The 14,766-nt window shown below is 44.0% G+C and overlaps 1 protein-coding gene across 1 annotated transcript in view; it reads left to right on the top strand.

Moving 5' to 3' along the window:
• The window catches only part of slc6a20 (solute carrier family 6 member 20), a 42,641-nt gene that overhangs the window by 804 nt on the left and 27,071 nt on the right, over positions 1 to 14,766 (top strand). The window contains exons 2-4 of the mRNA XM_030724668.1: positions 12,804 to 12,944; positions 14,071 to 14,162; positions 14,260 to 14,487. Coding sequence (XP_030580528.1) covers positions 12,804 to 12,944; positions 14,071 to 14,162; positions 14,260 to 14,487 — 461 coding nt within the window. The remainder of the gene's footprint in view (positions 1 to 12,803; positions 12,945 to 14,070; positions 14,163 to 14,259; positions 14,488 to 14,766) is intronic.

Raw genomic sequence — 14,766 nt, 5'->3', positions numbered from 1 at the left:
CTACACTGAGCGGGAGGGGAGGGTCCACGGACACACTGCGCAGTGAGTAAACAAACACCAGAGAGGGAGGGGCTCCTGCAAAATTCACTCGGAGACAGGAAAGAGCTAAAGGAAGTTGCGCATTACATAGAGGCTACACGTGGAACAATGAGGAAAATGAGTGACAGAAAACGTAGCAAAAACTGGACACATTTTAACCTTATACCTCCAAACATGTCGAAGGAGACACAGGTACTTCAAAAGTGCCGGCGTTTGCGGACTTCTGTCACAAATACTGTAATACCACTACATGAGTGTGAAGTGTAATTTCTGAGCTTTCACGAACCGTTTGAATTTTTTCGATAGCATTAATGGTCGCAGAGTTTTCGGTGAAAAGCCATCTGATCAAGGTCCTTGGACCAGCTGACTCTGTGGTGAGACGCTATGTCTTAATCAGCTGTTGACGGCTTGTAAAGTCAGGAAACCCGCGATTCAGCAGCGATCGACTGGCGTTAAAGAATGTGATAGACAGAGTGTAGACTGCAAATTTAAAATTTAATATTGAGCAGGCTGCACAAACAACCTACATAGGTATACAGTATACGAATAGTTCATCCCTCAGTATAATTAGAAGAACAAAACAGGGAAGGTCATCAGGCAGGAGAAACAGGATCAACTCCTCAAAGGCCCTTGTTTTTTCTGATTTCCAATCTTTTGTTTTATAATTTGTATTTGGAGCACTCTATTATATGTTGAGTATATAAAGAAACATTTGATATAGGCCTAATGTATTAATTTTACACTTTTTTAAAATTAAAATCTAAGGAGCCAATTGGGAGCCGAAAGAGCCGGCTCTCTGAAAAGAGCCGAAATTCCCATCACTAATCTGTGGCCACTCAAGCAGCAAGTTCGTACTTGTTCACGTGCTAATTCGTACTTGGAAAGTTTATCTGACTCAACGAGCTGTTGTTAGTTGTTAGCTGAACACGACAATAAAGGCACTGACCAGTTGGAGCGAAAAGCAAATCAGAAGAGACTTAGAACTTGGATATACGCACTCCTAATCGCTGTTGTACCACCAGTTAAGTGATAAGATGTGCGCAATTTAAAGAACTACACTTTAAAACCTAACAGTGTATCTGAATGAAAGAAGTAAGTTCATTTAACTTAATCTGATGAAAAACTTCCACTAATTCCCATAAATTAAATAGAATTGAAAATGAATGGTTGAAGTTCTAACACAGCTGTTTTGAGTAAATTTGTTGAGTATTTTAAGCTGTGGTAATATATTTCCAGTTAGCTCCACTGACTCATTTTATTGGAGTTTACCTTATATCAGTACAAAAAAATAAACGCCCCTTCATCTTTCATCTTTCAGTTGTTTCTATTTCAGTAAAGTGTAAAGATTTGATGTTGGTCATATCAAAAAGACAGAATAATTAATTAAATCAGTAACTGTTAAATAAGTTGATTCAAAGAAAATTCACTATTTTAACACATGGCAGTGCCGATGGCACAGGTTCACATCCCGTCCTGCGGGACCTTGTCTCTCTTCACTGCTGACTGTCACCCCCCCACCCCCACCCACACACACACACACACACACACACACACACACACACAAACACAAGAAAAACATGAGATGTTATTTTTCTTTTAATCAGAGCATTTTTGGCTTTATTCATCCAAGCTGCTTTAACACAAAATATCTGAGTTACTTTTATTCATAATGAATAATTTTTTGTTTGAGCTAATGAACTTAAATGATTCAAGGCAATCGGTGTCCTCAAATAATTTGAGGTGAACTGACTCATCGGGTTTTACAGTGTTCAAACAAAGGCAATGCAGACATAAAGAGTTAAAAAAAACAAAAAAACAATTAAAAATAAAATGACACAAAAGAATCATTTTTAGTCTCTTCCCTTGAAATGTCTTGCAATATATTCCACTTCATACTGATGGAGTTGTTGTTGTACAGTAGGCAAGTTGACTTTAAGAGTCAGCCGACATTTACTGCATGGATGTGGAATTTTTCAGTGTACTTATAATCCCCTATGACAGAACTGTGCTAGTTGGCAGTATAATTAGGAAGACCACCTGATTTTAAGATTAGGCTTCAAACTTTCCCTTATGAAAATGCTTACTGTTACAGTAGGGCTGACCTTGAACCCTCCCTAAAATAGGCCTAGGATGGGGGGGCATGATGCACTGACTGTTTCTTCTTCGTTCACCTCTTTTCACTCTATTTATACTCCACTCTGTATTTAATCATTAGTTATTACTAATCTCTGGCTCTCTTCCACAGTGTGTCTTTTGCCCTGTCTCTCTCCCCTCAGCCCCAACCGGTCATGGCATGGCAGTGTTGGGTTTTCTCTGTAATTATTGTAGGGTCTTTACCTTACAATACAAAGCACCTTGAGGAGACTTTTGTTGTCATTTGGTGCTATATAAATAAAACTGAATTGAATTGAATCCAGTGAACTTTTCCAAATTGTTTCTACTGTTGGCCCTGTTTCAGGATGCTGGAGAGCTTTCCAGAGGAGATGCAGAAGGGTGCTTTGAGTACATCCACGCCATCCAAAAAAACTTTACCCTAATTTTTTTTTTAACTTGATTTTTTTATTATGTTAAATAAAAACATAATAATAACATAATAAACATAATATGTTAAGAATAAAGAATAAAGCAATCTGAGGCAAATCTGATGCTTTTTGAATTTTTAAAATCAGTCAAGGGATTACAAAGTTATGGACAAAAAAATAATCAAACAATCAAAGCATAATATCTGGTGTTTTTGCAAAATATAAACAAGTGCCAGGTGTTCAGACAAGTCTAAAAATGAGTTACTGATGATGTAGTTCAACCAATAAAACATACTGAAATTATATATATATATATATAACTCTCTTATCATCATAGTAAGATTATTATGTGAACAATTTGAAACATTTAAAATTGTCTGTAGGACTCAAATGAAGACAAAAATGTAAGAAATGTAGAAATGTAAGAAAAAGACAGAGGACAGCCACTACCTTACATTATGCTTCAGGCATACTAACAGAAGATTGATCATTAGATGAGATCTGTTGAACATGTCTGTGAAGTCTGGCCCCACCAACCTCCTTGGCACGAGTACCAACATGGCTTTAATCATCAACACAAGACCTTCAGTAATCATTTGTGGACGTTAACTACACTGCTCAAAAAATAAAGGGAACACTTAAACAACACAATATAACTCGAAATAACAATAAAGGAGTGGTTCTGCAGGTGGGGATCACAGACCACTTCTCAGTACCTATGCTTTCTGGCTGATGTTTTGGTCACTTTTGAATGTTGGTGGTGCTTTCACACTCGTGGCAGCATGAGATGGACTCTACAACCCACACAAGTGGCTCAGGTAGTGCAGCTCATCCAGGATGGCACATCAATGCGAGCTGTGGCAAGAAGGTTTGCTGTGTCTGTCAGCGTAGTGTCCAGAGGCTGGAGGTGCTACCAGGAGACAGGCCAGTACACCAGGAGACGTGGAGGAGGCCATAGGAGGGCAACAACCCAACAGCAGGACCGCTACCTCCGCCTTTGTGCAAGGAGGAACAGGAGGAGCACTGCCAGAGCCCTGCAAAATGACCTCCAGCAGGCCACAAATGTGCATGTGTCTGCACAAACAGTTAGAAACCAACTCCATGAGGATGGTATGAGGGCCCGACGTCCACAGATGGGGGTTGTGCTCACAGCCCAACACCGTGCAGGACACTTGGCATTTGCCAGAGAACACCAGGATTGGCAAATTCACCACTGGCGCCCTGTGCTCTTCGGTTTGGCAGTGGGTCAGTAGTGGTGTGGGGTGGCATTTCTTTGGAGGGCTGCAAAGCCCTCCATGTGCTCGCCAGAGGTAGCATGACTGCCATTAGGTACTGAGATGAGATCCTCAGACCCCTTGTGAGACCATATGCTGGTGCGGTCTGCCCTGGGTTCCTCCTAATGCAGGACAATGCTAGACCTCATGTGGCTGGAGTGTGTCAGCAGTTCCTGCAAGATGAAGGCATTGAAGCTATGGACTGGCCCGCCCGTTCCCCAGACCTGAATCCGATTGAGCACATCTGGGACATCATGTCTCGCTCCATCCACCAACATCATGTTGCACCACAGAGTGTCCAGGAGTTGGTGGATGCTTTAGTCCAGGTCTGGGAGGAGATCCCTCAGGAGACCATCCGCCACCTCATCAGGAGCATGCCCAGGTGTTGTAGGGAGGTCATACAGGCACGTGGAGGCCACACACAATACTGAGCCTCATTTTGACTTGTTTTAAGGACATTACATCAAAGTTGGATCAGCCTGTAGTGTGTTTTTACACTTTAATTCTGTGTGTGACTCCAAATCCAGGCCTCCATTGGTTAATAAATTTGATTTCCATTGATGAAATAAATAACACATCTAGGATGTGTTATTTGAGTGTTCCCTTTATTTTTTTGAGTAGTGTATATCTGTTTTTTAGCTGAGATCTAAATCCCTGCAAGAGGATTGTTTTCAACTTGACACTAATCATTTAAGACCTCCCAGGATAAAAAAATGTAAAAATCCCAGCTCGCCCTGTGGGCAGTCTTTTTATTTATTTTTTTTGTCCTTCAAGCTCGGGTCCTCTACCTGAGGCCTGGGAGCTTGATGGTCCTGCACAGTATCTTAGCTGTTCCCAGTATTGCGCTCTTCTGGACAGAGATCTCGGATGTTGTTCCAGGAATCCGCTGGAGCCACTCTCCCAGTTTGGGGGTCACTGCCCTGAGTGTTCTGATTACCAGGAGCATCTCTGCACAGCCTGCACCTGGGGTCCTGCCTGGTGTGGTACACCCCCAGCCTCTATTGATCTTGTACTCAGAGCTTGTTTTTGTGCTGTCATGATTAGTGCCTCTGTGCTGTTTGTCAGCCATTGGTAGGATTTGTCAATATAAGCCACTTCTTCTATCTGCCGGTGGTACATGCCATGCAGAGGCCTGTCCTTCCATGATGGTTTCTGTTCTTCCTTTTTTCTCTGGTTTCTGCTGCCTGAGGTACTCACTAAGCACATGATCCTTTGTGGCCATCTTCCTGATGTATTCATCGATCTTTGTTGTTTCACTCTCGGGGTGCTGGATTTGGGGTGAAACCCTCCATGAATGGTAAGGAGATTTCTTCTTCCTTTGGCGAGCTTATTAATCCAGCAGGGTAGCTGCCAGGGCGTAGGTGTTGATTGCCCAGATCTTGTTTTTCCCATTCAGCTGACTCTTCATGGCTTGCCTTACTCTTACTTACTTACTTGGCAGTTGAAGTTTTCCTAGGTTCCCATTTGCCTATAGGATTGCATGGTACTTGCAGCTGTTCTCAGTGTCATCAGTGTTGTCTTCTGATAGTACAATCCCCTCAGTTCTGACTACCTTCACTCTCTTTGTTACCATCCGACCACACTTACCCATTCATATGAATGGGAGAGTGTGCAGGAAGTACATCCTCTGCTGGGCCTTTTTGATGATTATGTCTATTTTGGATGGCCAGTTCAGATCCTGGAAAATTGTGGAACCCACTTGAAGGTTTCCACACCAGACATAGTGCTGTTGAGCAAGGTAAGGTGGACAATGGAGAGGGCTTCTCCTGAAGTCCACTGTCATATCTGCAGTTTTCATCATAGTCAATTCTAGGTTGTTTTGACTGCACCACAGGGCCAGTTGTTCAGCCCCATGTCTGCGTGCAGACTCATCACTGCCTTTGATGAATCCGATGACAGTCACGCCATCTGTAAACTTCAAGATTTTAACAGACTTTTGAGGTGCAGTCATTTGTACAGTGGTATGCGGAAGTTTGGGCACCCCTAATAATTTTCATGATTTTCCTTTATATCAGCAATTTCAGTTAAATAGATCATATAGCAGACGAACACAGTGATATTTGAGAAGTGAAATGAAGTTTATAGGATTTACAGAAAGTGTGCAATAATTTTTTAAACAAAATTAGAGAGGATACATTCCTGGGGGATGCCAGTGCTGATTTTCCCGGTGCGGGATGTGATTCTCCCCAGTCTCACTTGCTGCTTCCAGTTTGTCAGAAAGTAAGAGATGCACTGACAGATGGAGGCTGAAACAGTGAGCTGGGTGAATTTGGAGTGGAGGACTTCAGGGATGATGGTGTTGAATGCCAAACTAAAATTCACAAACAGGACCCTAGCATATGTCCCAGGGCAGTCGAGGTGTTGCAGGATGTAGTGCAGTCCTATGTTGCCATTATGGTTTGCTGATCTGTTTGACCTTTAAGCAAACTGCAGGGGGTCAAGCGGGGGGTTTGTAATGTCCTGCAGGTAGGTCAATGTCAGTCTCTCAAAGGATTTCATGAGTACACATGTCAGAGCGACAGGCATGTAGTCGTTTAACCCAGTGATAGAGGCTTCTTGTTACGCAGGATCATTAGCTCATTGTACATCCTGTATAATGACAATAAAGGCATTCTATTCTATTCTATCTAAAAACCTGTTTTTCAGTTTTTCAGTGTAGCACCTCTTTGCTATTGTGATCTCTTGTCAGTGTGTTTCTGGCCTGGTTGTACAAGATTCTGTCCCTGCTCCTGTAGGCCTCGACCTCAGTCTGTGAAGCTGCCTGAGTTTTCTGTAAACCAGATTTTGTTAGTATTGTATGTGTGGAAGGTTTTAGTTGAAACACTCGTCCTCACAAAAATTGATGTAGGATGTCAGTGAGATCGTCCAGGTCTGTAGCTGCAGCCTCAAAGACACTTCAGTCAATACAGTCAAAGCAGGTCTGCAGTTCGAGCTTTCCCGCATTTGTCCGTCTCCTCACTGTTTTGACCACTGGCTTTGCACATCTTACAGTTTGCCTGTAAGTCGGGACATGAACGAGGCAGTTATCAGAGAGTCTCATAGCATCACAGGGGAAAACCAATAGGCATCTTTTAATGTTGTTTCTCTATTGTCCTGTTTCTGTGTGTGTGTGTGTGTGTGTGTGTGTGTGTGTGTGTGTGTGTGTGTGTGTGTGTGTGTGTGTGTGTGTGTGTCCTTACTCTTTTGTGTCAACAGATGTCCTCACAAAGACAGCCATACATCCATGCATGTGTGTGTATCCCCTGTCCTCACAAACACGCAGAAAGAAAAATTAGTTTAAGCAAAAAAGGAGAATTGGAATAGCAGCACACTGACTCATGTCCTTAGCAGTGCACAAACCGGGTTTACCACAAACAGGGGTTCCTGTCTTGATCTTATGACAGGTCCATCCTTTCCCAAGTTTCCTATAAATAATAGCTCCTAAGAGCTATTCAGTTAATCTAAGAGAAAACAGGTGTAAACTTAAATTCATATCCATCCTTTCATTTTCTGTGTATTCTGTCATTAAAATGTATATTTTTTTAAATAAGTAAAAAATAATTCGCATGGAGTTGATTTGGTTTATGTACACTGAACTAAAATACATTAAATACATTTATTTCAGAATTTATTACTGTCTTTGGTGCGCATATTTGACTATATTAAGTGTAGTGTAATGTAAATTTCAAGCTTGCCGACTTGTTTTGGGAGCTCTTACATGGCTTATTATTCTCAGATATAAGGTTAAAATGATAGTTAAAAAATAGTAAATCATCAAGTCAGTTAAACCTCTGGGATATTGATCTGATCAGGTAAGTATCAGAGGGGGTCGTTAATCAGTTTTAGCTGCTTTGGTGTTCATGAAATTAACAATAGGTGCAACTAGAGGGGCAACAATGAGACACCCCCCAAACAGGAATGGTTACAGGTGGAGGACACTCACATTTGTGTAAGGAGGAACAGGACGAGCACTGCAGAGCATGAGAGGGTGGCCTGAGAGGGCCCAATGTTCTCTAGTGGGTGCTGTGCTCATGGCCCAGCAGTGAAATTCACTTTGAATTTCAGGATGGCTTTGAATTCAGCCCTCTGTACGTTGATAATTTTCCATCCGTCTAGCCGTCCATCCATATTCATCTGCTTATCCCTGAAATACTTAAAACTTCTCCACTTGGGGCAGCACCTCGTTCCTAAGCTAGAATGGGCACTACACCTTTTTCCAACTGAGGACCATGGCCTCAGACTTAGAGGTTCTAATTCTCATACCTGCCCCATCACACTCGGCTGCAAACCACTCTTGACCACATGATTTCGGAAAGTAGGCAACATATCAGCTTCTTAGGTTCTTCTGTTCAATCAAGCCTCAGAAATGTAGGTGTCATTTTTTGACAGTTCAATGTCCCTTGAGCATCACTCCAAACAGATGGTTCGGAATTGTTTTTATCATTTAAGAATATCTCAAATCTCAGATTACTGGTGTCAAAGGCTGAGCTTGAGATGGTTAATCATGCTTTTATCTCTTCTCGTTTGGATTATTGTAATGGTCTTTTTACTTGTTTCAACAAATCAGCTTTGGATCATCTTCAAACTGTGCAGAACGCTGCCGCAAGACTTTTAACTGGCACCAATAGAAGATCTCATAACACTCCAGTTTTGGCTTCTCTTCACTGGTTGCCAGTAAATTTTAGATTTCATTTAAAAATTTTTGTTTTAACTTTTAGGGTCTTACATTACCAAGCTCCCCAGTATATCTCTGACCTGCTGAAACCATATTCTTCATCCCGAGCTCTTAGATCACCTGTCATGGTAGGCTGTGTGACTGGAGCGGGTAGACCCCAAAATGCAGGACTCAGGAGGGGGTGAACTTAAAGTGGTTTATTAAGATATAAACAGAAGACAAAAACAAACCTACACTGGGAAGAACGCTAAAACGGAAACCGGGGAGGAGCAGGGAGACACATAGCGAGGGGACACAGTAGGCAGTAACATCAACGACGCGACAACAGGCAGAGAAAACGCAGGACTTAAATACACAGAAGGGCTGATGAGGGAAGAGGAAACAGGTGGGAACACAGGTGACACTGATAACTAAGACGACACCAGAGGGAAGCAAAACTGAATACAACAGACAGGGGCTAGATGGATATCAAAATAAAACAGGAAGTATGACAAGGGAACAGAGACGCTAACCTGACACAGAATACAGAGAGACACAAGGAACTAGAAATAACTGAAGGCAACTATAACAGATAACAAAACAACCTGAGAAAACGGAAACCATATCAAGAAAACATAAAACACTGGGCCACCGGCCCAGGACATGACAGCCCCCCCCCCCCCCCCTCAAAGGCCGGCTCCCGACGGCCAAGACAAGAAACAAAAACCAGACCAGGGCGGGAGGCGGGGGACCAGGAAGGAGGGCCCAAAACAAAAACAAAACCCAGGCAGGGAGCAGCAAGGAAGAAGGCCCAGGAACAAAACCAAAACACTGGGGAAAAAACAAAAACAAAACCGAGCAGGGGGCAACAAAGTCTGGGAACAAACCCAAAACACAAGGAAGCACAGGGGCAAGATCAGAACACGAGGGCAAGACACTGGAGGCCGACCGCGCTCCCAGCGGCGGCGGCGACGACGAGGAGAAGACACTGGAGGCCGACCGCGCTCCCAGCGGCGGCGGCGACGACGAGGAGAAGACACTGGAGGCCGACTGCGCTCCCAGCGGCGGCGGCGACGACGAGGAGAAGACACTGGAGGCCGACTGCGCTCCCAGCGGCAGCGACGAGGAGAAGACACTGGAGGCCGACCGCGCTCCCAGCGGCGGCGGCGACGACGAGGAGAAGACACTGGAGGCCGACTGCGCTCCCAGCAGCAGCGATGAGGAGAAGACACTGGAGGCCGACTGCGCTCCCAGCGGCAGCGACGAGGAGAAGACACTGGAGGCCGACTGCGCTCCCAGCGGCAGCGACGAGGAGAAGACACTGGAGGCCAACCGCGCTCCCAGCGGCGACGGATGACCTCGGGCGGAGTTGGTTGCTCGGGCTGTGGCGCAGGACCCTCGGGCTCTGGCTCGGGGCGCTCAGACTGAGCGGGATCCTCTGGCTCCGGCACGGGACCCTCTGGCTCTGAACGCTCAGACTGAGCGGGAACCCCTGACGGCTCGGACTGAGCGGGACCCTCTAGCTCCGGCGCGGGACCCTCTGTCTCAGGGCGCTCGGACTGAGCGGGAACCCCCGACGGCTCGGACTGAGCGGGACCCTCTGGCTCAGGGCGCTCGGACTGAGCGGGAACCCCCGACGGCTCGGACTGAGCGGGACCCTCTAGCTCCGGCGCGGGACCCTCTGGCTCAGGGCGCTCGGACTGAGCGGGAACCCCCGACGGCTCGGACTGAGCGGGACCCTCTAGCTCCGGCGCGGGACCCTCTGGCTCAGGGCGCTCGGACTGAGCGGGAACCCCCGACAGCTCGGACTGAGCGGGACCCTCTAGCTCCGGCGCGGGACCCTCTGGCTCAGGGCGCTCGGACTGAGCGGGAACCCCCGACGGCTCAGACTGAGCGGGACCCTCTAGCTCCGGCGCAGGACCCTCTGGCTCAGGGCGCTTGGACTGAGCGGGAACCCCCGACACCTCGGACTGAGGTTCAGGTCTCCCCGGCTGCAGTGCAGGGCGCACAGCCGTCTCCTCCGACAACTGGGGCTGACTGTGAGGAGGAAACGTAGTCCTAAACATATATATATATATATATATATATATATATATATATATCACACACACACACAACTTATTCAGCTCCCCCCCACTTACTGGTTTGTACCGGAGTCCAGCTTTGGTTGTTTGGGTGCTGGGGGGCTCCTGCATTAGCCGCAGCTCTGCTTCGCTCCACCTGTTGCGACTCGCTCTGTAAGTTTGACTGCGCCGTGACTCCAGATGTTTCCTCATATTTGACGTAGTGTTTTTGAAGCTAGATAGCACTTTGTCATCAGCACAGAGCGCACAACTAACCTTGATGTTGTCATCTTTAGCTGACACAGACTCCACAATAGTGTCTGTATTTCAGCTAGAAAACGCGCATCTCTCTCCTCCCTCCATTGTTTACGTTTGTGTCGCTGTGTTGTTATTGTGTAAAACATTTACAAATTCTATTTTTATTTTGCAAAAAAGAGCTATAAGAATTATTGCCAACAAACATTATAATCACCCATCAAATATATTATTTGATCAATTGGGATTATTGAAGTTTTATGAGTTGGTTGATTATAGGATTTTGATGATTATGTATAGGGCACACAAAAATGTATTACCTTTGAATATTCAATCTAATTTTATTAAGAGAGAAAGTATTTATAATCTAAAGGGATTTGAAATGTTTGTAAAACCTAAAATCTGAACAAGTTTGAAAGAGAGATGTACCACTGTTAAGGTTGTGGAACAATTTGGCTAGTGACAACAAAAATGCTGATTCGATTAAATTATTTGGTAGAATGTTAAAAGTTAATCTGTTGAAGAGATATAAAACTATATAACATGTATTTATACATGCTATTATCTGAGTGGTTGAAGGTTTTTTTTGTTTGGTTATTAATAAGGGTGTGAAATTTGTATATGTGTGTATGCATATATTTTTTGTTAAATAGGGGCAGAGATTATAAGATTTTATCTTCTATCTGCTTCCTTTCATTTTATGAGATTTGTTTTTTTTCTTTTGTTGTATAGAAATTTGATTTGCTTTTCACTAAAATGAATAAATGATTAACATATAACATATTGTCCTCATGATGAAAACAGGACTTAACTGTCGCATCTGCCAGATGTCACTCCCCGAGACGCAAGAAGAAAGCAAAAATACATCTTTGTACTGAGGAAAATGACAACAATAGTAACGCACAGTGACTTGGATAAGTAACTTTAATCTGATTACTGGACTGCAAATAGTAACGTGTTAGATTACTCGTTACCGAGGAAAAGTAGTCAGATTAGAGTAACGCGTTACTAAGTAGCGCGTTATTGACATCACTGGCAGAGGAAACATAGACGACGAAGCGTCAAGGAACAGTCACAGACTGAGCACTTAAATACACACACTAGGTAATCAGGGAACAAAAACAAAACATGAACGTCCAGACAGGGGCCAAAACCAAACAGAAAGTGGCAGCACAAGGCTCAGAATAAGTCCAAAGAAAAACAGTGACCAGAACAAAAAGTGATGGCACCAGGCCGGAAAAACAGTCCAAACAGGTCGGGAGGCCATCCACGGGGCCAAACCTAAGGGCTGCGGGACAGCATGAAACTGACTCTAGTGCCAGTGGAGGCTATGAGGCTGATTGGGGGGCCGACTGTGCTCCCAGCGGTGGCGGCAAGACGAGACGGGAGGCCCTGATGCTCGGGCTGAGCGGGACCCTCGGGCAGGACCTTCAGCCCCAGCTGTCCATGTCCCCATGGACAGCTGGGGCTGCTCTGGGGATTGCTTGGGTGTGTATGGGGGTGGTGAGGACAAGGACAAGGGCAAGGAAGCTGCTGCAGCTGACAGGGGCTTTGACCCAGGCTCTGACTCAAGCTTGGACCGGGGAACTGTGACCTCTGACTGGGGCTGCGGGGAAGCTGCTGAGGCTGACTAAGAGGGCTCTGACGAGAGGAATATCTCGGACTATCTCGGAGAGGACACAGGACTATCAAAGTAAAACAGGAAACACACAGACACAAGACAGATGTAGGGGAGACAGACAGGAAACTAGGATGAAAAATCAAAACCAAAGCAAACTAGGATATAACAAAACTCATTGAAAACAGAACTAAACACAAAAGGCTGGGCACACGGTCCAGGACCAGGACACTTTTTACCACTTGATCACTGAATATTTTCTCTCCCTTGCCCTTCAGAGCTTCTGTACTAACTAAGCATATAAACACTTAATGATGATTTTGGTGATGTTTTTAATGTTGATATAGCAGATTTGATGATTATATATAATCTGTGTATTTTCACCCTTTTTACTTTCAGGGGGGTTCTTAATTCCATATCTCATTATGTTGTTTTTGGAGGGTTTGCCCTTGTTCTACATGGAGCTTGCCATTGGTCAGAAGATGCGTTTAGGTAGCATCGGGGCATGGACTGCGATCAGCCCTTATTTGGGAGGACTGGGTAAGTGCCGACTTAATTGATTGTAATGAGGTCACAGTGCGTTTACTGTATAGCTATAGCTACATTTTTAGACAACTACATGTATTAAGATAGAGTACCAAGGAGTGCAGTTGCTTTGCTGGTGACAAAACAGTTTAAATGTTGCATTTAAGGAGACTGACAAAGAGTGTGTGCTTTCTGCAATAAGCCCACAAAGGAGATGCAGACAGAACGTAAAAGTGTGACAAGTGCTACAGCACCATCAATGGAACGCTCCAATACTTAGTTAGGTTGGGGTTTCTCTCTAAAAATAACATTTTGATCTTTCAAATTAACACAGTTTAACTTTATGCAGACTTCCAAGTTTAAAATCAAATCAGGATCAACCTCATCACAGAAGCAGGAAATGCCAGAGGTGTACTAGTGTGGATGATGGAGACCTCTGTGGGGTCATTAGGTTGATCCAGTGTTTCTAAGTGGATTCGTGTGATTCCTGACCCCAAAACTTCACAGTTTTCCAGATATTTTGAAGAAATTCTTCTGAGTGAAATCTAAAAAAAAATTTTTATTTGGCTGATAACTTTATGACATTTGTTTCTTTTTGGAGCTGAACTCTGTGACGACAGGCCACTGAATTAGCAAACTGGCAAAAATCACCAAAATTGCTTCAAAGACAGCTAGTATAACTAGACTCTGCCAGTAAATCAGTTATACCAGTTGCCCAACCATAATTCAGACACAGAGGACTTTACAGGAAAAATTTGAATCACATAGCAATATATAATTATGTGCACAAGCTTACATGTTTGTTTTTCTTTGTTTGGTTGATGATCACATGATCATGATTAGATGTGGGCGTGTATATACAGTACCAGTCAAAAGTTTGGACACACTCACTTTGACTGGTACTATATAGCTTGTTTCCTGTAATGTCCTCCATGTCTGAAGAAGGGCAACATCACATTGTGGTAATTGTATTAAAAATCATTCAGGAGCATTCTGTGGTGTGCAGACTCTACTTTTCTTTTTCAACCACAGTTTTGACCCACATGGATAAAGAGATAACAGGTGTATATGCAGTAAGGACAATGGTGAGTGAAATGTGAGATTGTTGATTTTTATTTTTTTATATTATTTTCTGCTTCAGGTCTTGCTAGTGTTGTGACATCCATGTATCTCTGTCTCTATTACAACATCATCAATGCATGGAGTTTCTGGTACATCTTTCATTCATTTCAAGTAAGCTGCTAATTATCAAACTGCTGCAGTTTTTTTCAAAGGCAGATTCTGCTACAGTAAAACACCTGTGCCACTCTTGTGCTTATCTCAATCCCAGTCAGTCCTGCCCTGGGCAGTATGCCCCATAAATTCCAACCAAACGGGACCTACAGAGGAGTGTGAAAGAGCTACACCCACCCAGTACTTCTTCTACAGGGAAACACTGAACATCTCTTCTTCTATTGAAGAGAACGGAGGCATTCATAAAGGACAGGCACTATGTCTTGTGCTTGCCTGGGCAATAACCTACCTGTTCATTGTTCGAGGAGTAAAGTCAACTGGAAAGGTAAGAAGGCTTCAGAGGCTCTTTCAAAAACAACAGTTTGTGCGATCCATACAAAAAGTGAAAACATCCGCAGTGTTGTATTCAAAAATCACAGTCCATCTGACAGTAGACTCACAGTAATTAGGCTTGTATTTTGCTCCTTAATGGTCAGTGCAAAGCACCTCATACATGTTGATGCCAAGTCAGATCAAAGGCTATTGATCAGCGGTTTGTCCAGTAACATTTTCCTGTTGCTGTGACAGATGCTCCATCATGCACACTTACAAACAAGTGTCAGTG

This window comes from Archocentrus centrarchus, unplaced genomic scaffold, assembly GCF_007364275.1.
Source record: "Archocentrus centrarchus isolate MPI-CPG fArcCen1 unplaced genomic scaffold, fArcCen1 scaffold_40_ctg1, whole genome shotgun sequence".
NCBI lineage: Eukaryota > Metazoa > Chordata > Actinopteri > Cichliformes > Cichlidae > Archocentrus > Archocentrus centrarchus.
This window is presented reverse-complemented; position numbering and strand designations above follow the sequence as displayed.